General features: G+C 50.9%; 1 protein-coding gene across 1 annotated transcript in view; it reads left to right on the top strand.

Annotated features, from left to right (window-relative positions):
• Nucleotides 1–4,447: 4,447 nt before the first annotated feature.
• The window catches only part of LOC311188320 (class I histocompatibility antigen, Gogo-OKO alpha chain-like), a gene marked incomplete at both ends in the record, with an annotated part of 30,669 nt that continues 7,565 nt past the window's right edge, over nucleotides 4,448–27,551 (top strand). The window contains one exon of the mRNA XM_084259438.1: nucleotides 4,448–4,528. Within this exon, the coding sequence (XP_084115564.1) occupies nucleotides 4,448–4,528 (81 nt within the window). The remainder of the gene's footprint in view (nucleotides 4,529–27,551) is intronic.

Here is a 27,551-nt window from a genome sequence, read left to right on the forward strand (position 1 = left end):
AGAAAATGAAGGTTCCTCAAAATGGACCTGTCCCATGGTCAAGCATCCCATTCCTTGGTATTTATCCAAAGTAGGTAAAAACACTAATTCTGAGGGACCTCCCCATGCCCGCAGCCTCTGCAGCGCTGGTTCATTCCCCAGCTGCCAGCGAGAGTCCCACATGGTGCGACAGACCTCTCCTGTCTCGCCTGCTGCTCCCCTCAGCAGTGTATTTCGTCAGTCTGCCTGTTCTGCTCCCCTCTCTGGCTCTGGTGAATTCTGTCACCCTCTGTGCTTCTTACTGTACCTAGTGCTTGTATAAATAAATAAATAAATCTTTAAAAAAAACACATTAATACTGAGGAATATGCGCCTCCTATGGTCACTGCAGCACTGTCTACCATAACCAAGCTATGGACACAACGTAAGTGCTGAACGACAGATGAGGGGATAAAGAACACAACCTATATACACAATGGAATACTACTTGGCTGTGAAAAAGATGAAATATTGGATTTGCAACAACATGGATAGATATGGATAGGATTATGCTAAGTGAAATAAGTTTGAAGTGAGAAAGTTAAATACTGGATGATTTCATTCATATTTGGAATATAAGGAAACAAAGCACAGGAAGACTAAACCAAAACATAAACTAAACCAAAACATACGCTCTATATATGACTGCAGAATTGAAGCTATGGGCTGGGGTAAGAGTAGGAAACAAAGTAGGAAGAGGGCCCAGTGGACTATGGTGAAGAACTATGGGTGCCCTTAGGGTGGGTGTGACGTGGTAACAAACATCTGAAGAGGTGTGACCCTTGTCTCTGGACACTTTCGGTGTGTAAACCAATGCTAATCTCAATTGAGTAATATAGCAAGGGGAAAAAGAAAAAAAAAGTAAATTATCTCTTAGATCAGTCACTGACCTCAGGACTTTGCCTTCGCCTCCTCACTATCATGCAGGGTGAGGGGCTGGTTTCCCATAAGATCAGAGGCAGGAGGTGCAGGGACTCCTGGGGCAGCTCAGGCACTGCTGAGTAGAGACACTGCAGAGAGGGCGGCTCTGAGGGGAACCAGAGACAGAAGGTCAGAGTAACCCCCAGTGCTGAGTGAGGATCTGGTTCCCAAGGAGAGGGGAGTGCATGCGTGTGCCCCCTTCCAGTGTGTGTGTGTGTGTGTGTGTGTGTGTGTAACAGGAGAGACAGGATACACAACATAAGATGATGGGAAGTCAATTAACATCCAGCCCCAGAATAAATTAATTCAAATCGCACACAGAGTAAAGAGCGTCAGAACAACACCTCAATAAATACAGTTCCATGGAGAAGCAGCTTCTGAGCAGGACTGAAAAAGCATTGGCCCTGAAGAAGAGGAGGAGGTTTAGAAATACCTCATGGTTGGCTTGAGGTGTAAAGAGCTGGGCAGGAACCCTCCCCCTACCCTGGCCCCTGCTAGGATGTGGTGGCATCTTCACCCCTGACAGCTCCCTCCCCCAAACCCCAATGTTCATCTCCTTTGGAGTCACCAGTATATGTACATATATGTACACGTGTAATCCCAGCTGCTTCTTCATTTCCCACCTGTCTGGGGCATGTAGGTGGTTCCCATAGCTTGGCTACTATAAATAGTGCTGCAGTGGTGAGGGGAGTGCAGGTCCAGTCACAGGAGAGTATTTATCCTCTGTGAGTAGATGCTCACTGTAGAATTGCTGGGTCCAAAGGCAGAACCACATTCACCCTTTTAAGAAACCTCAGAACTGTTTCCAGAAGGGCTGGCTCAGTCTTTATCCAAAAACAACGCAGGACTGTCCCCTTTTTTGCACATCCTTGCCAGTACTTGTTGTTTTGGTCCTCTGGATATGGGCCATTCTCGCAGGTGTGAAGGTTTAAGCCAGGGCATCATAAAGGCACAAAATGTGGGCAAAAAGAAATCCTGTAACACTCAGGCCAACACTAGGCTGTCTCTCACTGTGAAAGAAAATAATCATGAAGAAATTCAGGTGAATTACTTGTGTGTTAACATTATCAATGGTCCACTGCATTCTCAAGATGTCCTCCTGAAAGCATCCCCATCACCTAGTCCCAGCCTCTCTGCCTCAACCCCCACCCCCACTGCAGTCCTCCAGGGTCTCACCTTTAGGGGCTGAGATACACTTCAGAGCACTGGGACTGTGGCTGCCTGGGGGAGAACACAACAAAACTTGGTGAGAAGAGACCACAGGAGGAACTGATGAGAGTGACTCCCCCATGGGCTCCATCTACACTGTCCCCAGGGGCTCAGGGATCAAACCCCTGATCCACACTTACCTGCAGCCTGAGTGTAGCTTCCTCCTTGTCCTTCTGTGGGAAGAAGCATTATGTGAGACCAGGAAGGAGTCAGGTCAGAAGACCTAAAGGAATCTTTTAATCCTGCAGAACAGGGAAGTTTCCAGAACTGTGAGTAAAGTCCCAGGTCAGGACTGGGAAAAATGAAGAATGGAGATGAAGGGGGACTGGACTAAATACCCTCTGGGCAACACCCGTGTGTGGATGGTACTTCCCATTAACCAGGCAGGGCAAGTTCTCCCTGGGACGTGAAAGCCCCCAGTGGACAAGATCCCCCACTCCCTTCCCTACCTGAGCACTTCTTCTACCCCCTCACACATGAAGCCACCTTGTGTGCAGTGAGCACACCGACAAAGAAAACCGAGCGGGAAATGAGGACCATGGCAAGGATGGAGAACTGAGGAGGTGGCACTGGAAGGGAAGGGAAGGTCAGACCCTGAACCTGAGGCCTCAGTCTGACCTTCTGAAGGTCTCCAGAAGGGCTTCTGATGCCCCTGAGTCAGCCATGTGCCCACATCTCCCTCTTTACCCCATCTCAGCACTCAGGGTGCTATCAGCCCCTCATGCTGCACATGGCACGTGTATCTCTGCTCCTCTCCAGAAGGCACCACCACAGCTGCCCACTTCTGAAAGGTTCCATCTCCCCCAGGCCTGGTCTCTACCAGCTCTGATTCCTGGGTCAGGTCCTCCCCACCTCGCTGCCAGGTCAGGGTGATGTCCACAGGGTAGAAGCCCAGGGCCCAGCACCTCAGGGTGACCTCATCCTCAGAGATGGGGTGATGGGTCACATATGGCGATTGGGGGCCTGAGTGGGAAGAACCGGAAATTTCATGCTTTGTGTTTCCTGCATGGACACTGAAGCAGCCTCATGTGACCATCCTCCAGTGGACAGCACAGTATGCTTGGAGGGAGGAGACAAACCCCAGAAACCAGCCTGGTCTGGGAGTCTGGGGTAGTAGGTGAGAGCCCAGGGTGGGATGCAGGTGTCTGAGCATTTTGTTGCTGACTTGGGTGGAGGGTGATGACACAGACAGGCAGGAGTGAGATCTCCAAAAATGCTCTCTGACCAAAAAACAAGATCTCGAGAGAGAAACTCATTGCTCCTAAGATGGCGCCGGTCAAAAGGATCCCGTGAAGGGTGATTTCAGGGATGGTCTCCCCTCTTTCTCAGGAGGAACTGGATTCCTTAACTGTCCTTCAGAAAAAGCAGGAGCTTCTGGGCCAGTCTCCATCCCAGAGCTGGAAAACGTGGCCGACAGCTCCCTCTCCGGCCAGAAGGGGGCGCTTCCTCACCATGATTCCATTGCCCTGCGGGGCTCGCGCCTCAGGGAGATCAAAGGCCCCGCAGCCCCTCTTCAGCCCCGCCCTTCAGTTACCCCGTGGTCTCCCGCCCGCACCCGATCTCCCGCCCTGAATAATCCTGAACTTAAATAAAACCTAAGGGTGCTCCATGGTTTCTCTCCGCTCCCGCGAGTAACGTGGCTCCGGGGGCTCCGCTCGCCGGGCCCGCGCCGCCGGCCGCTGCCGCGCGCAGACCCCTCCTGAGGCCCTCGCCGCGCGGGCGGGAGCCTCTCCCCGCTCCGCCTCTGCCGCGGACAGTGAAGTTTGAAGAGGGGGGAAGAGGGAATCGTGGAAACGAAGAAGAGGATCCACCCGGAGCCGAGGAACCGGGCCCGGCCGCTTGTCCTGGACAACTGCAAAGCACAGGACGGAACATTGAGGGCCTGACAGGTGAATGTGTGGACTTAGAGTTCCTCAGTTTGATAAGTGCAGGCGGGATTTCAGTCTCAAATCTCCCCAAACTCCCTAAATTGAAAAGGCTTGAGCTCAGTGACAATAGAATCTGGCGTTCTGGACATGTTAGCAGAAAAACCTCCAGATCTCAGACATCTTAACTTAAGTGGAAATAAACCGAAGGACACCAGCACCTCGGAGCCGTTGAAAAGGCTGGCGGGTCTGAAGCGCCTGGGCCTGTGTGACTGTGGGTCGCTGACCCGAATGACCCCCAGAGGGCGTGTCCACGCTTCCCCTCGGCTGGCCTGTCTGGGCGGCTGTGACCCGAGGGGAGAAGCCCCGGCCCAGATGCTGCGGCGGGTGGTGTGAGGAGGAGGAGGGGGACGGAGAAGGGGGAGATGCCCAGGATGGGAAGACGGGATGGTGAGGAGGAAGAGTGTGAGGAGGACGAGGACGAGCATGTAGAAGGGGAAGAAGACGGGGACGAAGTCAGTGGGAGGAAGGAGATTTTGGGCAGGATGGAGGAGCTGATGAAGATGAAGATGACGAGAAGAGGAGGAGGAGGAGGAGGAGGAAGAGAGCGGAGAAGGAGAAAAAAGGAAGCGGGAAACAGATGATGAAGGACAAGATGATTAAAACCCAAATAAACTTTTTAAAAAAGAGCGAACTGTTCGGTATTGGTTGGACTGCGCAGAAGGATTTGGTAGATTTTTTTTTTTTTTTTTTAAAAGGCGGCTGTGACACAAACCCCAGGGCACCCCCCACCCAGAGAGCCAAGGAACAGTTCCTGTGACTTTCCGCCCCCCGTTGAGTCCCTCTTGGAAATCCACCACCGAGCCTGGGGACTTCACCCCAACAAAACTGTAAGCGTGTTAGGTTGTCTTGTGAGACTTGCTGCAGCGGGGACAGCCGTGGTGGGTGAATCCCCATCTGTGACCACCGGTTATGCCCAAGTTGGAACAGCGTTTTTACTTTCTGTACAACGAAGAAGCTTTGTAAGTAAAATCTTAACATTTTGGGTCTGTTTTCTCATGCTTTCCTTTTTCAATGAAATTTTTTACATTAGGACATTTTATGTGACAACTGACAAAAAAAAGTATTTTTAAGAATTCAAGTGAAATAAACACATTACTCTTTGGTTAAAAAACAAACAAAAAAACAAAAACAAAAAACAAAAACAAAAAAAAAACTAAAGGGTGAAAGTCCCGCGGGCTCCTCCCTGGTCAAGGGGCCTGGCAGGGGCCACGGCCTCGGGGGTCACGGGGCCCCGAGACTCGGGGCGGGGGGTGGGGCGGGAGCGGTGACCCGCCCCGGCCCGCGCTGCTCCCCGGCCCGGCTCTGGCTGCGGCGGCCGCGCGGGGCCTCCAGGAGCGCTTGGAGCCTCCGCGCCGAGTGTCTGCGGAGCCGCGTCTCCTCGCCCGACCTCCCGCCCCGCCCGCCCGCCCGCCCAGGGGCCCGCGGCTCCGCGCTCTGGCCCGGGGAGTCGCTGTCGAACCCCGAACTGCGTGTTGTCCACGTAACCCCCGCGATGCACCGGGGCTCCCCGAGGCCGGGCGGGACATCACCATTTCTAACACCCTCAGAGAGGGGGAGCCTGGGAGCGGGGAGGGGTGAAAGCCGGGCGGACCCTCCTCCCAGGGCAGGTCCTGAGTCCCGGGGAGATGGGGCAGGGGAGAAAGTGTCCAGGAGGGAGGGAGCTCCAGAGACTGAACATGGGCAGCGGGTCCAGAAGGGGCAAGACTCGGGACAAAAGGAGGAGGCAGGTGGGGGGACAGAAAGGGACCAGGACTGAGGGGCGCCACGGGGGTGACAGAGGGGCCTAAGGCAGCAGCTTCCTCTGCAGAAGCCTTTTCCCTCCACCCTGCACTCACCAGCCCAGGTGTCTGTCTGGGCCAGAGCCCTGGAGAGAAGCAGCAGGAGGAGGTTGGGGGCCCCATGCCCAGCACTGCTGGGGTCTGGGGAGCTTCTGACCCTAGGCTGGTGGGTGGAGACTTACCTGGGCAGGCAGTGATGCTGACTGGTTCTCTGGGAACCTCCAGGCACTGGGGACTGAGAACTGGGGAGGAGTCACAAGTGTCCAGGGCCCAGCACAGGTGGTGGAGACAGAAGGGAGGCTAAGGGGGCAGTGGGGTGTCCCCAACAGTAACCTTCCTGCCCTAGACACAGCCCTGGGGCCTGGAACTATGAGAACCAGACTAGGGCCCTGGGGCTTTGCTCTGGCCCCTCCTCTCCTCACCCAAAGCTTCCTCACCCTGTCTCCATGACCCAGGCACTGGGTCTGCGATTCTCAGTCTTCCTTCCCGGATCTGTGTCCAGTCTTACAAATTAGGGAGGACGCCAAGTATAATCTTGTTTAGGAGGTATCGCTCCCCATACTTACCACACTGGGAATAAAGCTGAGTTTGATCATGTAGCTGTTTATTTAGAATAATAGTAATAATCCAATGCATGTTAATAGAAAGTGTTCTTAAGAAAAATAACTTATTTCTGAAAATAATCAGGGCAATGAGAAGAGTGGATCTTTCACGTGTTTTATGTTTGCAGATGTCTTCTTGTCTGTCTCGTTGTTTATCTTGTCTGTCTCATTAGAAGACAGTAGGAATTTCATGCTTCCTTCTGCATTTAACTGTGGTTCTGGTTGAAGTCTATGAAAAAATTATTTTTCACTACAAATCCAAAAAGTAAAAGTAGTACTGGAAGTTGGCAAGTGATAGGACACAATTTTCATGATTCTGTTTTTTTCTGAGCACTTATATTTGGTCAAGGTGAAGTTACTCTCAGTTATCAATTGCCAGTTGATTTTCTTTTTTTTTTTTTAAAGATTTATTTATTTATTTACACAAGAACTGGGTACAGTCAGAGAGCTGAAAGGTGAGAGAATTCACCAGGGCCAGAGTGGGGAGCAGAACAGGCAGAACAAGGAAATACACTGCTGAGGAGAGCACTGGGCAGCAAGAGAGGTCTGCTTGCCATGTGGGACCCTCACCAGTGGCCAGGATCACAGCCCAACCCTCAACTGCTGTGCCACCAGGGGAGGCCCTTGTCAGTTGATTTTCTTAAAGGAGCACACACTCAAGTTCAGGACAATGTCTGCTAATTAACCAAATCAAATAGCCACAGATTTTGTCATTCATTCCTTCATGTGAAGATGGTATTGCCTACAAAAAAAAGAAAAATAGTCTAATTCATCTCATGCAAATATGTTTCTTGGCACATAATAGCTGGGAACGCAGCAGGAGTGTTGTGTGTGCACTTGCGTGTCATCGCATCAGGTGCTGTAAAATGTGGATTTGAGGATGATAGAATAATGAAGATAATTTTTAATGCTTCAACCAAGACACTTTGAAATGAAACTGGCTTGGAGTTGTGTTTCTGAGGTAAGTACTTGTGAAGAATAACTGCAGTTAGTAATATAAGATCCATTTTTAGTAAGTTTTACCTCAGCAGATGGCAAAATAGTGAAAAAGTCAGTGGTATGTATCTAAGTGACATTTTGAAAATAGTTTTGACCTCGTGGCTCCTGTGACAGGCTCTGGGTAACTTCAAGGATTCCACAACCACACTTTGAGAAATGCTTTTCTCAGTGAACCGGAAGCATCTCCCTAGTGTTCTCTGCCTTTGCCTCCTCTTCACTTCCCAGCATCCCTCTCCCTGGCTGGCTCCTGCCTCCCCAAGCTGCCTCCCCTGCAGACACAATGGGGAGCAGAGAGAGGACCCTGGAGACATAGAGCTTGCTCTGTCATGAGAGATGGACACTGAGTAAAGGTGACAAAGACACGTGTAAACCCGACCTGAGCCAAAGGCAGGGAGGAAGGAGCATGTTTATTATGAAAGTAGAGCAGTAGGAGTGCTTCTATTATTTTAAATAATATCAAAAGATATAAAAAAATATAAAAACAGGGCCTCCCTGGTGGCATAAGGTTTAAGCCTGAATGCTATCACTGCTTAGATCTGAGTTTGATCCCTGGCCAGGGAGCAACCCTCATGGGGCAGCAGACCTCTCCTGTCTCACCCACCACTCCCCTCAGCAGTGGATTTCAGTGGATCGGCCTATTCCGCTCCCTACTCTGTGTCTGGTGAATCCTCTCACCCTCTGCCCCTCTGGCCTATACCCCAGTTCTTGTATGCATAAATAAATAAAAAATGAATCTTAAAAACAAACAAACAAAAAATTACATGCAGCATCAAGTACAAGATCCATCTCAGACTCTGCAAACAGCAGAGGCTGGGGAACAGTAGTTGGTGCAGGTAAAACAAGACACAATGGGGGATTCAGTCAGCTGGAGTCAGGCTTTGTCATCAAATGAGTTTGATGCCAAACTACAGAGGGTCAGTCCACCATCCAGCTGCCAGGCCAGAAAGTCTGGGCTGGTCTGCAGCCGAGCCAGTAGTCAGGCACCACCTGGGAGACTCACGGGATAGCTTAAACTAGCCCTTTGTTTAATTTTTCTATATCCATATATCTAAGTGATATATTTGTCTTTCTCCTTTGGGCTTATTTCAATTAGCTCCATCCATGTTGCCCCAGATGGCATGAGTTTATGTTTCTTGATGAGTAGTATCCTATTATCTATGTACCATCCCTTCTACAGTTCGGCTACTGTAAAAAGTGCTGCAGTGATCAGGGGGGTGCAGGTTTCCTTTGAAGTAGTGTAAGATCTTCTGCGGGTGTGCGGGCACCTGCCGCCCTAAAGGGAGCCAGAGTCTCCTAGAACACCTGCTTACTCTGCACAGGGGGGTCCAGGAGGTTAGAAGTTCTGCAAACAGAACTTTTTTTTTTTTTAATTTTATTTATACAAGCACTGGGTACAGTCAGAAGCGCGGGAGGGTGAGAAAATTCACCAGAGCCAGAGCAGGGAGCAGAACAGGCAGAAGGACCGAAGTACATTGCTGAGGGGACCAGTGGGCAGCAGGAGAGGACTGTCGCGCCATGTGGGACCCTCACCTGTGGCCAGGGATTGAACCAGCGCTGCAGAGGCTGCGGGCAGTAGAGGCTGCAAGCAGCTTCGCAGCCCAACACTCAACCACTGCGCCACCAGTGGAGGCCACCAAGGTGGTTGTTTCCAGAGCCTGAAGTCTCTTGCAACTGTGCACACGGTCGAGGACCACAGTGATGAGTCCCCTACTGGGCACTATCCTTCAATCGCCTCCAGCCTGTAGGCCCCTATCGTATGGGGTCTGTATTGCTTCAGCCTTTAGTTTTGGCTTTGGGGCTTTTTGGCAGCCCTCCTGTCTTAGAGCCCAGGCAGGTAGGTGCCACTGCGGCCTATCCTGGCATCCCATCCTCATGCCCCGTGACTACCCTTTTCAGTTGGGATCCCAGCTGGTGTCAGAGACACGAAGGGTTAAAAGCTCTTTGTGAGTTGCTGGACAACACCAACAACAAACAGCTCTTTCAGACATGAGGCCTGGAGCCTTTGGTGCTCCTTTCAGGTGTTGTCAGACACTGACTGGAGGCCCAGTCAATGACAGAGTTCTTCATCCTCTCTTTCCCCTGCAGAGGTTGGCTACTGGATGCTGCTTTTCTTCTTTTAGCTTCTGGTTCTCCTTTCTTCAGAGGCCAGGAAAAGAGTCTTCCCCTTCTTTCTTTGGAGGTTGGAACAGAGCCCCTCAGCTCCCTCTAACCCTGGCTTATATCACTCTTCAGGGTGTCCCAACATCAAGTCTGATTGGACCATTTTTCTTTTTTTGTGCAGAAGAACTGGGGTATTGGCCAGAGGTGCAGAGTGAGCAGAACAGGCAGACTGACTGAAACACACTGCTGAGGGGAGCAGCTGGCAAGGCAGGAGAGGTCTGCTGTGCCCTGTGGGTCAGATCCCAGCCAGGGATCAAACTCAGACATCAGCGGTAATGGTGCCGAGACTTAACCCCTAGTCCACCAGGGAAGCCCTGCACCATTTTTCATCCTTGACTGACTGGGCCACTTAGTACCAATCAGCCCATAGCTTGCACCTGATTGGTCCTGCCCATAACTCAGGAAGCTTGCAGAAAAAGGCAGCTCTGAGGAGCAACTGCCTCAAGGGACTTGTGGTGGAGCAGCAGAGTGGAGACCACCGCTGCTGCTGGCTCCCGCCACCGAGGCACCTCCCAGATCTGCGCCACAGATGGGGGGGACAGGCACTGACCTCTCTTCCTGAGGCAGGCACTGTGGGACTTTGCCACCTGCCCAGACCCCTTCCTTTCACCACAACAGAACTGCTTTCTACTGCTCTCTGAAGTGAAGGATGCTGAGGCTCAGCCCTGTTCATTGAAGCGCGACCCAGAGCCAAGTCTGGAACCAGGATGTCTCCACGTCTCCTCGTCTCTCCCCTACTGGCTCATGCCTCCAGCAGGGAGGTGACCTGCAGTCCCGAGGAACCCACCACTTCATGTCAGAGCCTAGGGCACAGGTGGTCACAGACCTGGCAGGACTGCAGGGTCATCAGTGCCCCCCAGTCCTGAGTTGGAGCTACCTCTGTTCTGGCCTAAGGACCTCCCTCCCAGAGGCCTCCAAGCCCGTCCAAGCTGGCGCAGGACTTACCAGCTCCTTCAGCTCTGCCAGCTTCTCCCGCAGCTGGCCAAGTTTCGTGGCCAGCTCGCTGTTGGTGTGCTGCTCCGTTTGGAGTGAGCCAGTCACCTCCATGTTCTGATGTACCTGGATAGACAGAAGAAACAATGAGACACCACCCAATGCAGCTGGAGACCCAGAGCTCGGTGTCCCCTCCCACATCATGACGAGGTCATCCCCTAGCCCAGGGCACCCCAGGCACCTTACCTTCTTGCCAAGTGCTCTCTGGCCTCCGAATCCTGATCATCTCCTGCACCCACCCTCTGCCCGGGACTCCCACGTCACCCGCTCTCCACGTGGATGAACACAGCCCACCTCTACAGATCAGTCTCAAAGGCCACCCTCTCCAGCCTCCAGACCTTTCAGAGCCAACTGCTCCCTCAGTTGCCACATCCCACCTTGCCGCCTAGCAAAGGGTCTGCTGCCAAGGGTCCATGGGAGATGGGTAAGTGTCCAGTTGATTTTTAAAAGACAAGGTGGCAGAATGTCCCATTTACTCATCTCTGGTTAACCTCAGGTACTTTGCAGTTCTGCTACAAAACTCACCTTAATCCTTGCACCTGTAACAAAAGCCCCCTTTCTCCTAAGCCTGCATTTCCCACTCCCAAGCTAAAATGAATTCATCACTTTGAAAAATCAACCACTATGTGCACTGTTGGTCTTTGGGGGACATGCCCAGAGGGCAAGCCCTGTGTGTGTGTGTGTGTGTGGGGGGGGGGGTTATTGACACTCTCCCAGTAGGACGGGCCCCTGAGCATTCACCCTGAAGGGTTGGAAGGCCCAAATCTCACACTCCTGCTCTGGAAGCTCTTCCCAAAATATCTGTTACCCTTCACAGTGTATTTTATCTTGTCTAAGATGATAAAGATGTGTGGGAAGGAAAACAACAATCAACCAAGCAGGTGAAATAGCAGACATGGACATAATGAGGGTTAATGATGGCAACATAAAATCAGCCATAGGCCAAGTACCCCAACCAGACAAGCCTCGGGCATGCACGCTGGGAGAGGGCAAGCCAGAGAGGGGGTCTCGGCACAGCCTCACCTTCCTCTTGTCCAATGGGGGCAGTGCTACCCCATTGGAGCGGTTAAGGTTGGACACAGCACCTGCAGAATATCCTGAATCTACAGGAAGTGAAAAGGGAAAAACAAGGGCAAGGGGAGGAAGAGAAAAGTGACTTAGAGAAGACAAGAAGGCCAGAGAAGGAAAGAGAGAGCAGCTCTGGATGATGGATGCTGGAGACATGGGTGACGGATCCATACCACGGCCTGCGCCATCTTTCCAAACGGCCACTCTCCGCCTCGCCTGAGGCAGAAAGCAACGTGAACCAAGAGATGATCAAAGCTACCAAATCAGTCTGGAAGACACTGATCTGGCCCAGCAATATCATTTTTTTTTATAGAGGCATGTTTTATTTATTTATTTATTTGTTTGTTTGTTTTGTTTATACAAGCACTGGGTACAGTCAGAAGCGCGGGAGGGTGAGAGAATTCACCAGAGCCAGAGCGGGGAGCAGAGCAGGCAGAAGGACCGAAGTACACTGCTGAGGGGAGCAGCGGGCAGCAGGAGAGGTCTGTGCACCATGTGGGACCCTCCTCTGGTGACCGGGGAACAGCCGGGGATCAAACCGGCGCCTCAGAGGCAGCGGGCAGCTTCGCAACCCAGAGCTCAACTGCTGTGCCACCGGGGAGGCCCCCCAGAAGTATCCTTTTCCAGGTGAGGAAACTGAGACCTGGGAAGAATGTGATTTTCCCTGTGATCACCCAGCAAGCAGGTGGCAAAGACAGACTCCACTTTAGTGGTTGCCTAAACCCAAGCACCCGGGGCTCATCTGTGCCGCCCTAAAGGGAGAGGGTGATCTCAATGCCTGGCTTCCCCTTGAGGCTGGGGATGAGGGAAATTGCCAGAGCAAGAAGTCCATAGCGATGCCCTGTACTGAAGGCTTACTGCGCACAAGGACCCGCACGAAGGGATGAACGCACAATCATCTCATGGATGCTGCCTAGATTTAAGTAGAGCTGTAGCACCCTGACTCACAGGTGGACAAAGAGCTTAAACAGTGTCACCCCAAATCAGATCCCCAGCAGAGCTACGGAGAGGCCGCACTCAGACCCAGGGTTCTTACCCACTTCTTCCATGCTCTTCACCTCTCACTCGGCTGCCCTGGAGCACCCCTCTCCCAGGAAGCCTGGCTGAGCAAGACTTACATCTTCAGATGACATACAACCACTGGAAGTGGTTGTCTCTGGCCTACTGCCATGTTTCTTCTTTTTTTTCTTAACTCCTGCAGGAGACCCCAAGATATTTTTCCTTTGGTAGTCTCTCAACTGCAGAGAGGAAAAAGAGAGTTGAGGCTCACGAGAACGGCAAGCCCCTGTACTCACACCCCACTTTACAAGTTAGATTTGCCATCTGACTTCATGCCACCAACATCTCCACCAGGTGCTGTGAGTAGTCCCCCCGTCCCATCCTCCCAATGACAGAAGAAATGGACTGATGACATGGTTTAAAGAAAAAAATCTTTAGGAATTTTCACTCAGTCTTCAGACTCGAACTTCTGGGATGCCATGAATCAGTAGCTGCCAGCTGGCAGCGCTGCTCAAGCTCCTGCACCAGTGGATGCTCATGGCAGGAGGCAGTGAAGGGACAGCCAGGGGCACAGCCAGGCACATTTCAGAGCAATCTGTTACAATCTCACATATGTCTGCATATGTACATTAACACAGAAGGCTTTTTTTCTCAAGAGACTCAAGCAGAATTGATGCTTCAGTCGCCTATTTATCCTGTGGCGAGCAGAGCAACCCATGTTGAGAGGACTGGGGGAAGATTCCCAACTGGGAAGTTCAGTTTGCTGGGATCTGATCCACGGAGGATAAACAGATCACTCCAAAGAGCACTGATTGGGGGACACTCTGGCCCCAGGGTTATAAGGAATTAGAATGTGAGATGGAGGAGTCAGACAAAAATTGGAAAGTTTCCACAGAGAAGTAGAAACCCCGCAGAAAACCAAACTAAACAATTCTTCCCAGTGTCACCCAGAGTGGTTGTCAACGCTTCAAGTTTACTAGGGAAGCACAGGCTTTGTAGGTGCTCAGTGTTTAAAGGTGGGGTACAGGACAGAGCAAGCGAGCCTGAACCCTCTCCCAGGGTCGGGTCCCATGGTCTCGAGTCCCCTTCAAGTTGGTAATCTGCAGCCATAGGAGAAACCTGAAAGGGGGTTAGTCCTGGGGGGCTGGGGCAACAAATCAAGCACCCAGCTCTTGATGTTCCACCCCTTGCCCCGCCACGCACATTCGCCGCTCCTCTTTGTCCAGGGCCAGCCCGTTTATGAACCCCTTCTCTCGGTGCTCCTCCCTCGTCACTGCTCTCTGGTTCTGGCAGAGAGCCAAGGAGGTGGCTCAGGTCTGGTTATGAGGGTCTTCTGCAGGGATGCAAGAATATGGGTAGAGAAGTTGGTTAAATGTGGTAGGAGACATTTCCTGAATGCGAGCCTGTGTGAATTTTAGGAGGCAAGGAGCAAAAAGAAAAAAATAAGGTTATCATTAGTATTGGCCCCAAGAGTGGGAGGAGCCATGAGACTATAGGATTTTGAAACCATGTCAGTGGAGACTTGGAGCCGCCACTTTCCCTTTCCACGTCTTTGCGTAGTTTCATGAAGGCTTCCACATTTTGTTCTACAATCCCTGACTCACTGATACAGTAACAACATTCTTCCTTGACGAACAGGCAGGTGCCCCCTTATCAGTTTTTAACAGGTCCAGAGCCCACCGGTTTTGAGTGACCTGTGCCAGGGAGGGGAGCTGTCTTTGTGATGATGCTAAAGACACAGAGGTTTTTTCTAAGGAGGTATCTATCCTTTCACTGAAATGTTGGAAGTGCAGGAATGAAAGCAGACAAGGGCATCAGTTTGCTAGCAGGGGTAGCTGTGACTGGAGTCCCATAGGGGGACTGAGAGTTGGGGAGTCTGGCAAGCAGCGTCCGTTGTCTTGGTCATAGTGGTATTGAGATTAATTGGAGCTGCCGCCAGTAGAGGCCTCTGAAGGGAAGCACAGAGGATACAAGAGGAGGTATTAGTCCCAAAGGAGTCAGTCAGGAAGGGTAGAGTGTTTTGGATTATATGAACCCAGGTTGAGGGTGTCTCTGTCTTTTCTGATGATGTTAGCTGATTTTGTAGGACTTGCTCTGAATGGAGGATGTCCTGGGAGACTTGGACTGTGGCATATTGTGTCGGGACATATTCCCTTGAGACGGACAATGTTGCCACTGGGTAGGAATGCCAACCAGTGTACCCTGTGGCTTGGATTCCCTGTACCCAGCGTAGGTCCCAAGGATCAGAAAAAGATAGCTAACTTAATTCGTATTGAAACCCGTATTATGACAGACCAGAGTGAACATTTGACCTTTGTCTGGAAGGTACACTGTACATGACAGATAAGGGCACCTCCCATATTCTTTGTAGGAATTCTTACAGTAATCTAAGGTTTGATGGTAAAAGAAGCAAGGAGTTCATAGGGTTGGTAATCAAGGAAAGAGTTAGGGTGAGAGTGATAGGTGCTGTGCATCCGGCCTGTGGGCACTCCACGGTACCCACCAAGTGGGTAGTCTCCATGGATCCTGAGACAAAGGTCTCCCTAACTTTGTATTTCCACACACAGGACACTGGGCTCAGGGAGATTTTGACAAGAAATGCGCATCCTAGTAGGACCCAGGTTACAACATGCATACTGTTTGTCTTCTGAGAGAGATGACCCGAGAGAGATGGTACCAGGAGGGGTCTCCCAGAAGTGTTATCGCTGCAGGCTTGGTGAGAATGACTGTGTGTGACCAGTCCATGGAGGCTGCTGTGGCTTTGGCTGAAGCAATTTGAGCAGGACTTGGTCTCCCGGATGCAGTGGTGGGGAAGGTCAGCTGAGGAGGTCGAGATTCAAGGCAGGACTGGGTAAGTGCAGGTCTTCATGTTCCCGGAGCAGTTGCAGAGCTCTCAGGAGAGTTTAGTCAGGTGACCCTTTATTAGCCCATTGGTGCGCTCTACCTTCCCTGAGGATTGCGGGTGGTGGGGAATGTGAAGCTTCCAGGTGATACCCAGAGCTGTGGAGACCTGCTGAGTAATCTTTGAGATAAAAGCTGGACCATTGTCAGATAGGACAGATGTGGGGAGGACAACACATGGGATAATGTGGTTAAGAAGGGCCTCGGTTACCCCCTGAGCCGTTTCTCTACCTGCGGGGAAGGGCTTGACCCAACCTGTTATTGTATCAACCGTTGTGAGCAGATATTTTACTTTTTTGTGAGTAGGGGGGTGAGTAAAATCAACCTGCCAATCCTGTCTGGGTAAGTGTCCACGCAGCTGGTGAGCTGCAGAAGAAGGTTGGTGAATTCCCCCTTGAGGTGATCCACGAGCACCGGTTTGACGATGGGAACACAGCTGCCAGACTTTTGCATTCAAGGAGGGGTGCAAGAGCAGACTCAGGATTTGGCGGTCATTAGGCTCCTAAGTCGGAGTGATGGAGGGGACAGATAGAGAGAGAATAGGACCAGGATCTGCAGCAGAGTGAGTTGTGGGAGCCCTTGTTGCTGCATCAGCCTTGTTATTCCCTGTGGTCACGTAAGAATTGTCCGTGTGGTGTCCTTCACAGTGGATAATGGCGACTTCAGTTGGAAGCTGCAAGGCCACTAGAAGCTTAAGGGCAAGTTTAACGTTCATGATGGGGGACCCCTGGGTGGAGAGGAACCCCCTTTCCTGCCAAATCGCAGCAGGACTGTGAGCCATAAGGAAGGCATATGTTGAATCCGTATAGATCGTGACTTTCTTATGGTTGCTGAAGGTCACTGCCCCGGTAAGTGCTCTGAGTTCTGCCTTTCGGGAGGTGGTTCCCCCGGGCGGCTTTCCTGCCTCGATGACCTGATCGAGGGTAACCATGGCCTAGGCAGCCCTCCGCTGACCTCGCGCACCTTCGCAAGAGCTGCCGTCTACAGACAGAGCCCAGGAGGCATCTGACAAAGGGGAGTCGGCCAAACCCAGTCTGGAGGTTTGCATTTCGCCCAGGATTTCAGGGCATGAATGAGCGGCAGAAGGGGGGCCAGAGACAGAAGAGGGGCTGGGTTGAGAGAAGTTGACTGAGTGAGACTCGCCAGAGGGTTTTCGATAAAGAGCACGTGGAAGTCCTATGAGCGGGCAGGAGTGAGAGTGGAGAGCGGGCCGGGAGACAGGAGGGCCTGAAGGTGGTGCGAGGAATGTGCTTGGACAGGTCCTCCCAGAGTAAGTTTGAGGGGTTCCCAGGTGAGTAGAGCTGCCGCCCCCAGGGCTCTAAGGCAAGGTTGCCAGCCCCTGACTGTGGGATCCATCTGCTTGGAGAGATAAGCGACAGGACACAGGGCTGGGCCCAGAGGCTGGGAAAGGCCACCTGCCGCCATACCCCTATGTGCGTCTGTGCACAGGAGGAAAGGCTTTTCTGGGTCAGGAAGGCCAAGGACAGGTGCCCTAAGGAGGATATGTGTGAGTAAAAGGAAGGCCCTGCAGACCTCCCCGGGAGATTGGAGATGTCCTTCGAGGGAGGCTTTTGCTGTGTCGTACAGTGGCTTGGCTGGGAAAGCAAAATTAGGGATCCAGTGACGGAAGAATCCGACCAAACCTAGGAAGGAAAGGATTTGTTCTGCCGATTCAGGGGAGGGAAGGTCCCGGATGGCCTGTTTGTGGTCCACCGTCAGCTGTTTGGAGGAAGGAGTTAGTGGAAGACCCAGATAGACGGCTGTGGGAACTGAAAGTTGGGCTTTGGACTGGGAGACACGGTATCCTTTTGAGCCCAGGAAGGTGAGGAGTTGTGCAGTGAGTTGCTGAGATTGTGGCAGAGAAGGTCTGCAGAGAAGGAGGCCAGCAACATATTAAAGGAGAGCCCAGAAAGGAGTTGGACTTACCTGCTACCTTGACTGTTACCCTGGGCTCCTTGAAGTTTATCGGGGTCTATGAGTCCGGGCCTCTTCAGTCCTCAGCTGCCAAACCGAAGACCGCCGGTGGCAAGAGTTGCAGGGGCTGGAAGGACTGGTCCACCGCAGCCAGGCATGGAGGGATAGTCACTTTTCCAGTGACCCTGGACGTTGCAGATGGGGCATGGTCCTGGCAGGTGTTGGGGCATTGTCTGGACCAGTGGCCTTCTCGACCACATTTGAAGCAGGCTCCCAGCGGTGGTCGGTTGGGGGCCATGGGGCCCCTTGTCGTCCTCTGTCGGCCGGCAGGCACTGCGGTGGTTGAAGGAACATGGCCTGGCAGTCTCAAGGCCCTACCAGGGCCTGAGCTTGAAGCCCAGCCTTCTGGAGACTACGGGGTTCCCTCTCTGCCCTGTCCTGTTCCTTCCGGTTTTTAAAAACTGTCAAGGCCATATTCAGCAGATCCTGGATAGGGGTTTGAGGACAGTCCTCAGCCTCTTTAAAAAAAAAAAAAAAAAAGGTTTATTTATTCATTTACACTAGAACAGGGGTCCAGGCCAGATATGTGGGAGGGTGAGAGGATTCACCAGAGACAGAGTGGGGAACAGAACAAGCAGTCTGACGAAATACACTGCTGAAGGGAGTAGCGGGAGAGGCAGGAGAGGTCTGCTGTGCCATGTGGGACCCTCGCTGGCCGGCCGGCATGGAACCGGCACTGCAGAGGCGTCGGAGAGACTCACACCGCGGCGCTTTGCCATCTGCGCCATCAGGGGAGTCCTCTCAAACTTCTTAAGCTTCTATTAATGTCAGGAGCTGACTGAGATATAAAATGGGTAGCCAGAACTGTTAAGCCTCCATTTGAGTCAGGGTCAAGCCTGCTATGGCGCTGGAACGCCTCCGTCAGGCGGCTAAGGAAGGCAGCAGGGTTTTCTGAGGCGACTGGATGATCTCCCTGAGCTTAGCAAAATTTACACTTTTGTGCACAGCTGCTTGGAGACCAGCTAGGAGACAGGTAATAAAATGGTCTTGGTGAGTCCTGCCCCGGGGGCCCTGCCTGTGTCAGTCTGGGAGCCCCACCCCAGCTCTGGGCTGGGAACTGCTGCAGAGCCTGGGGCCATGGTTGTGTCAGTCACAGGGACCTGATCTGCATGGTCTTGGGCAGACCTAAAAACCTGTTCCCTTTTGTCAGAGGTCAGGGTGGAAGAGAGGATCACATGTAATCATGACAAGTAAGGTCACAGGCTTGGGTAAGACAAGGAAACTCTTTGGTGTAGGTGGTGGGATTGTTAGTGAAAGAGCCAAGAAGCTTTTCAGTCTGGGAGAGACCAGACAGAGAGGAAGGACCATGGACCCTAATTCCTCCTTCACTCCCGCCACTTCCCTGAGGGGACCCAGAAGAGGACCACCCAGAACGGGTGTGGTGGCTAGGAGGTGAAAAAAAAGAGGGGAGGCCCGATTGGGGAGCTGGAGGAGGTGAAGACTGAGAATTTAGAGGATCAGAAAACGTTGAAGAGGGTCCAGAGAGGGGGAGAGTGAGAGGAGTCTCAAGACTTGGAGAGTGTGGCAGGTTTTCAGGAGGGAGGGGCTGGAGGGGGGCACGGGAGCACAAGAGAAAGCCAGCCTGGCCCTAAGGGATCTCTGACCATTTTCCATTGCGGTGACAGAACTCTTTAGGTCTGTAAGGATCGAGAAGTCAAAAGCGCCATGCTCGGCCCGTGGGAGCCATTGTCCAATTGGTATTGAGGCCACGCAGCGCTACAGTAAAAGATGAGACGCTTAGGGCACATATCTGGCCTAAGCTCCAAGGGACCGAGGTTTGAGAGAAGGCATCTGCCGCGAGGGTGATAGATAAGCTTCAGTCAGAAGTTGGCTCTCAGAGAGAATTTTATTCCTTTATTGGTCGCACACACACTTAAGTTCATACAGGCAAGCCAACCCCAGGTTCCCAAAGTACCTCCGACTGAAGACAGCCACTGAGACTTGTCTTACCCGGGCCTTCCACCTAGGTGGATGTTCTCTGGCTGTGGAAGTCTCTAGGCTCGAGGACCTGCAGGGCAGATGGTCACGCAGGGTGTTGAGCTGATAGGCCGCTTGTGCCGCTGTCAGGGAGCAGGCCGTCAGGGAGCCTTCGAAATTCATGCTGGGGGTGCAGCCCCCATCCCCCTATGTGAGCGTGCTGCTGGGGCAGGGCAGCCGCCTTGGGAGCTTTGGAACTGATCCACCACAGGGCAGAGGAGGTCTGACCCCTCCTCCTTATGGTGGCAACTGAGTCACCTTCAGGAAGGCTCAGGTTGTCTGATGGCTTTGGAAAGCCTGAGGGTCCAAGCCACACCCTCGGCCCGCAGCCACCTTGCAACCAGGCAGGCCACAGAGCGCCTTGCCTCCGTGCCTGCTGTTGCTGTTCCCGCCAGCACAGGGCCACGGCAGTCCCTGTGCCCCAGGTGAAGCACCGAAGCCCGCCTGCAGGCCCGTGGACCTGGGCCTGTTGTTCCATAGTGTCACTTCTCCTTTTTCAGCCAGGGGACCTCTATACTCTACTTCTTCTATGCAGAAAGAAAAAAAAAATTGGGGATATTGAATTTTAGTTAAACAGTAGGGTTTTGTAAATGAGCAATATCTATCAAATCAGCCATAGGTCATTACGTAAGTATAATCAAGAAATCATTATTAATGTCTATATCAGTCCATGTTAGGACATCCATTTATAAGAACATATGCTTTAGGAGGAAGATATTAAGATTAGAGATGTAATGGGATATCCAGGGCTACAATTTCATTAAATAGCCTCACCCAGGAGCGCCCAATGAGACAGCAAGGAGTGGCAAGAGCTGCAGGCAGTGCCCTGATGACTTAATTTGAATGGTGGCAATGTTGACCTCCCTCCATTATGGCTATAAAATAGACTCCTGGCAGTGGTTTGTGACTTTCTGAATGATTCAGTGCTGAGAAGGAGCAAGATGAGAAGATGAACATCAAAGGAAGTTAGGAAATGAGGCATTTTTGTCCATGGGAGTGGACACAGGGTTTAAGACCTTTGTGTCTCATGTTAGTTCTCACCTCAGAGAGCACCTACCACAGATCATGTCCCCTTTGTGTGGATAACACTCAGCCTCTCTTGTTGGTCACCCCAGGGCTTATTCAACAGTCCCTGAAAGTCATAGAAATCGAGATCAAGGGCGATTTGATCATACATGAGTCCAGTAGCATGAGTTTCTTCTCATCATGGGAGATTCACAGTCACTGTCACTCACGAATGCCCAGATTTCCAGTCAAAGAAATCACAGTCAAGCTCTTGCTGTGATAACATCACTTAAGTAGACCAGACAGCTACATGGTAACAGGTGGATTTCTTCACTCAGTTTACCCTGTTATGAAGAGTGATGTGTTCTCAAGAATTGACATCCATTCTGGATGTAAGATTCCCTTCCCTGACTGCCAGCATCTCCTTTTAAGAGCCAACAGATTGCCTGATTCACCAGCATAGAGCCTATATAACATTGCCTCTGATAAGGGGCACATTTTATGGTGAAGTAAGTATGACATTGGCAGCATGTCTGCAGGAATCACTGATTCTACCACACAGCATGTCACTTGGAAGTTGACAGCATAATTGAAGGAGGAGAGACATTAAAAACTTTTAACATTTTATCTTGGGCAAAACACTCTGAGATGGTGGAAGGCAGCTTTCAACATGTGTTATACACATTGAGTAATGGCCAATATATAATCTGTGTTCCAATATTGAGAAAGCATGGATCCTGCAACTAAGAGGTGAAGAAGGATCAGCCACTCTCACCATTACTCCTAATGATGCACTGGAGGAATTTATACTTCTCACCCCACACCTTCACCCTATTAGTTTAGAGGCTCTCCAGGGACGTGAGGTGGGACGTTGGGAGGCATATTAGTACCAGCAAGGTTCTGCTAGATTTGATGTTATATCTACTGCCTAAGCATTTATATTCCTTGAGCCAGTGAGCCACAATGAACTCTATTGTTATTGTTTTCAGAAAAACTGACCCTGATTACTATGAGGAGCTAGGGTTGCAGGAGCACGTGTAGAAACTCTGGAGAACTGGGGCTTCTTGCCAAGTAGAAATAAAAACGGGCCATGCAGCAACCATGTCCTGATGGGGGTGAGGGACTCAGCCTCCCACTCTGCAGGGATGAAGAATGTAGGTTTGCTCCAGGGGGAGGGGAATCTGGAATGGCTGTGTGGGAAAGAGACAAAGCACATTGATAATGGTGTTGTGACCACATGCATCTGTGGAGGCTTGGCCCATTAACTGATCTTTTGTAGAGCTTGTCACTGGCCACCACATCAAAGACCCTGTGACTGACTGGACTCCACAGAGCCCATGAAAAGATCTGAGTGGTGTAAGGAGTAGACTGTATTGGACATTTCTCAGTCCTCATGTCTTCTATCCCTTCAGTTCACCTTTTTACTGCTATAGTTTATTGTTTCATAGTAAGCAGTTTCATGCAGGTATCAACTTCCACCACCTTAGTCCAGTTGCACCTTATTTGTCAGGGAGATTGAACCCCAGTTGCCCATGGCAGTACCCAGGTCAGTAAAGCTCCCTGGTATCAACTTTTCTTCCACTCCCTGCTTTATGTTTCCTGTTCCCATGGTAATGAACCCAAATAAACTATTCGCATGCAAAATCTCAAGTTTTTGTTCTGGCTAAGATATGTGTGTTACTTGGGGAAAATGGAGATGGGGATTAAGCTGCTGAGATGGGTGTAGAATGGTATCCACAGGAAAATTATCATTTATGCTAAATGCTGTTTATTAAAAACACATAGATATGTAAAGTGATGCATGCAAAAATGTCACCAAAATATTAATGTTTATTATTATGGTAAGATGACAAGATTTTTTTATTACATTTTTATATTTCAGAAGTTTCATATTTTATAAATGGTTTGAGTTGTTCACAATGAATGTGTGATATTTACATAATATAATTAGAGAAACACAGTAAAAATGGGAGTACAAATAATGAGACAAGGTGGGATTTCTCACTTTAGACATCTACACATAAAAATCTTTTTTCCTGAAACCAGAAAGCAAACCCTTCCCTATAGAAGTAAATAGAAGTTTTACCTTGTCAAAAGAAGTGTCAAGGCATGAACAGAGCCCACTAGTTGCGTAGCAAGGGCTGGACTTCAATCTGAGCTCCAGTGGAACCTCTTGCTCTCCTCACACACCATCCTCCAACCTTGCTGAAATCACATAACTCCAACTCCCACTTGGAGAAAAAGAAAAAAAAAATGTCCTAAACTCTTAGGCATTTGGTATTGCCTCAAAATTCTCACTTGTGAGAGATAACAACAGGAATTAAATTGGCTTATGTGTTTCAAAGGCTGATTTGGGCCCTATGAGGAATGATGCCGTTTATTCAGAATTTTCTTTCCGTCACTATCCCTCCCTCTGATCCACTGTTTCAAGTCTTTCATTTATAATTGTCCTTAATATAGTTTGGTTCAGTTCCTAACCAGACCGTGCAGTGGGAAGGAATTGAGACAGTGTTTTTGAGAGGTGGGGGAAGTGATTGAAGCCCTTTTATGAATTAGGATTTGAATTTTGGAAAATATAGGCAACTTTCTATTTCTTTTTAAAGATTTATTTATTTATATAAGAACTGGAGTATAGTCAGAGGCTTGGGAGGGTGAAAGAAATCACCAGAGACAGAGTGGGGAGCAGAACAGGCAGACAGACAGAAGACACTGCTGAGGGGAGCAGCGGGAGAGGCAGGAGAGGTCTGCCGTGCCACGTGGGTTTCTCCCTGGGCGGCCGGGAATCGAACCCACACTGCAGAGGCTGCGGACAGCTTCACAGCGCAGTGCTCCGCCCGCTGCACCACCAGGGAGGCCCGCAACTTTCTATTTCAAAGAGTCAGTTATCACAGCCCTCACAGAGGAAATCTTCAGGGTGAAGATTCTAAGTATGAAGGATTTTGAAATGTGTACTGGAATGAAGAAGGTTGGGAAAATCAGTTCCAAAATCATCAGGTGACAGCAGCTTCAAATATCAGTAAATCCTGACTTGAGAATTGAAGAAAATTTCCCACTGGGAAAAAAATGGAATGAAAGTTGATACCTGGCACTTGATTCTACAATCCAGAAGAAAGAAAAGGCAAACTTCCTGCAAACATCAGTTTAGGGACTGAAACACACCAGAGGCGTCGTTTTTCAACCTCACGATGGATGTTTTTACCACCCAGTGGCGATTAAACAAACTTATGAACACTATTTTAAGTTCAATGTTCTCTATTGGAAACCATAACTTATAAGTCAAACTGTCAGGTCATCCCCAAACGCCGGGTTTTCCTTAAAGCTCAGGTTCTCACCATCCCCCATTCCACATGGCTCCTTAGAGGGAGCAAAGAATAAAGTTTTGCCTGACCCTAAGCCTTAGCCTTCCTTTACCTTGTCAATAAGATGTTCTCAAGGCATGGTGCTGTTTTGAGAAGGCAGTGGGTGGGGCGTTCTGAGGTAGGGTGCCTGAATGTCTTAGGAGGCCTGTCTTTAGGATAAATGCCAGGTTTGGGATGAGCCACTGAGAGCTCGAGGACTCCTTCACACTTCTGCATGGGTTCATAGAGATCCTACTCTCAGCCATCATGCCCTTTGCTCATCACACTCATGTTTGGACCCCGGGGAGCAGCTGGAGGAGGAGCAGCAGGGAGGGGAGGAGGCAGAGAACAGAGCTGGGACAGGAGCAGGCGCCATCTCCTCAGGGCTGGGGAGAGACAGGGCAAGAGGCAGCCAGGCCCACACAGAGGAGCAGGGCAGCCAGGACTCTGGGCTCAGGGGGGAGAAGGGCCCAGGGACCCCCACCAACAGGAGCAGGGCCCTTCCTGGTGACTCCTTAGGCCCTGAGACCAAGGACAGACCTGGCTCCTCCCAGGGCTGCTGAGCCTCTGCGCTGCCAGAGACTAAGAGGTTCATTGGAAAAAACATCCTCCCTTCCCTTCCCACCCTGTGGAACCCACACACCAGACCCACTCTGCTCAAAACACTGGACCCCTCCATTCCCAGCACCTGGTCCCGGGTGCAAACTGCTCTACCCTCCTCATCACCCAGTGACTTCCCAGGTCAGAGGCCCAGACCCAGGCCCCCCATGAAGGACAGGCCAGCGCCTGCTTGTGGTCCTGTCCCCCTCAGTGTGAGCAGGTGTCATGGAGAAGCATCAGGACACACAATATTGTCCCCAAGGAGTTGGGGTCCCCCCCACAGGCCCCTGTTCTATTCTGCTCTGTCTGCTTCTTTAGTTCACCTGAAGGTCAGTCCCTCCCCAGCACTGACCTGCCAGGGCGGAAGACAAGGTCCTGCCTCAAACAGCAGGAACCTGGTCAGATCCCCACTGAGGGCTTAGTCCTCCTCCTGGCGGATTCCTGTCTCTGGGTGAGGATCCAGTGGAGGCAGAGAAGTAGAGAAGGAAAACGAGTCCTGATCAGAGAAAACACCCTCAATCAGCAGGCAGAATGAGGGACACCCTGGGACACCCAAATCTGTATGCTCCAAATGGCTTCTGCCATCTGCCTCATAAAGGCAGAGCACACTCTGAGTGTGAAAGAACACACCAGAGGAGCGCCAGAGGGGAAGGGAACATGGTGTTACAGGGCAGGGAGACGGGCACCCTGACCCCGCAAACCTGCCTGCTCTAAATAGGTTCTGCCATGCGCCCATCAACACAAAACATATGAGACTTTAATGAAAAGTAAATTTAATACAATTAGGGAACAATACAGAAAAGACAAAGAATATAGTTTATAAATCAAGCACCCAAAGTTATCCATCCCCTCGTGGGTAAAAGTCTACCCCAATGGGATTGGCTCCGAGCAAGGCCCCAATGCCTGCCACAAGTCTAAAGCATCCTCCAGTGGGGACCCACAGAAAAGGATCAGAAACAACCAGACAAGTATGGGAGGAAAAGAGCAAAATCACAATAAAGGGATAAGCTGCCATTGTCACCTCCGCACGGGTCTCTCATCCACATCTGTGTCACCCAGTCCACGACCAAAAGGAAGCGCAGTTTCTTCACATGTCTCTCCGCTCCATGTGCCTCCTCCAGGTCTCCTCTGGCTCCATCCTGCTTCGTTCCTTCCTCAGTCTCCTCTGCAGCTTCTTCTCTCCCAGCTCAGCTCCACCCTCCTTTTGGGTGGGGCAGGAAACCTGGAAGCTCCTCCTTTCTTGGAGACCATCCTGTTACAGTGAGATAACAGTTTCCCAACAAAACACTGAAAGTTACCCACCCTGCAGGGTAAATGATTGTCAGGTTTTTCTGCCCTCCCGCCATTAGCATCGCATGCCTGATGGAAGCCTGCATTTTGTTACATTGTTATATTCAGTTGCTTGTTTACTTCTGTGGGCCAGGGCTGCAGTATTTATATTGGCTGAGAAAAGCAGAGAACACAGGAGAGGGACAACTGCCAGAGAGCCCAGTAAAGAGTGCCAGCTCCTGGCACCCCAGCACCCCTGTCTGCTGTGTACCTGGTTGCCTCTCTGCATGTAAAAGATCAATAAAAGCCTGAGAAAGCCACTGAGGGCTCCAGGGCTTTTCTTTACAGGTTTGCTCAGGTCATAGAGAATCAGCTCCATGCTTTTCTGGCACTACCACGACCCCGCCCCCTCTCCCCAGGGTAGATGACCAGCCAGACTTCCTGGGGGGCGGGGCTGCAGCTCCAGGATGTACCCCACCCCCACCCCAGCTCTCAGCACAGTGCAGCCCCTAAATCCACCCACCTCATGGGGAGGGGAGCAGGAAGTGACTGGGACTCAAAACTGCCCCAGGAGGACACAGGTCTCCCCATTAATGCTTCCTTTTGTTCCAAGTGGAGAGGGAAAAGAGGGGGGTACAGAGCACAGGGCAGGTGTCCCTGGATAACACTAGTTGATCCTGGACACCCTGCAGGAAGGACACTCACCCTCTCACTGCCTCTCCCAGCCCTTCAGGGCCTGTTCCTGCTGCTCTGTCAGCCCACACTGTTCCTTGTTCTGTCTTGTTGTAACAGGGTGGTCCCCAGGAAAGGGGGAGGTTCCCTGCCCCACCCAAGGGAGGGTGGAGCTGAGCAGGAAGAGGAGAAGCTGAAGAAGAGACTGAGGAAGGAAGCAGGATGGAGCAAGGAGACCTGGAGGAGGCGCATGGAGCCTAGAGACAGTGAAGAAACTGCGCTTGTCTTTTGGTCGTGGACTGGGTGACACAGATGTGGGTGAGACCCGTGGGGAGGTGACAATGGCAGCTTTTATCTTGATGTTGATTTTGCTCTTTTCCTTCCGGGCTTGTCGGGTTGTTTGTGACCCTTTTCTGTGGGTCCCCACTGGAAGATGCTTTAGACTTGTGGCAGGCCTTGGGGCCTTGCTCTGGGCCAATCCCATTTGGATGGACTTTTACCCACGAGGGGATGGGTAAATTTGGGTGCTTGATTTAGAAACTAGATTCTTTGCCTTACCTGTACTGTTTCCTAGTTTTATTACAGTTCCTTTTCATTAAAGTCTCCTATGTTTTGTGTTGATGCGGTGGATGGCAGAACCCATTTAGAATAGGCAGGTTTGCGGGGCTTGGGCTGCCCGTCTCCCTGTCCTATAACATTGTCAGATATTAATGGTCCTGATCCAGATGGGTTCATCATTTACTTTCCTCTTTAATGGACATATGCCTCTAATCTTTCGATCCTTTCAAGTGCTTTTGAAATAGTTGCAGGTAAATACCTAAGGTTGCTGAAAGACAATGGAGAACATAAAATGAATTGTAATTTTAAAATACAACTACTGATGGGAAGAAGTAAACCCCTTTCTCCAACGTGCCATCCAGTGAAGTTTATGTAGACAAGGTTAAGATGAGGGGGTCACAAGGAAAGGCTCTTCGATAAACGGTGCTGGGGACACTGGACAGCCACGTGCAAAAGAATGAAACTAGACCACTGTCTCCCACCTCACACAAAAATCAACTCAAAATAGATAATAGGCTGGGACTTAAGACCAGAAACCATAAAATCCATGGAAGACAACAAGGACAGAACGCGCCATGACAT

The sequence above is a fragment of the Talpa europaea genome (genome assembly GCF_964194135.1).
Source record: "Talpa europaea genome assembly, chromosome: 2".
Classification (NCBI taxonomy): domain Eukaryota; kingdom Metazoa; phylum Chordata; class Mammalia; order Eulipotyphla; family Talpidae; genus Talpa; species Talpa europaea.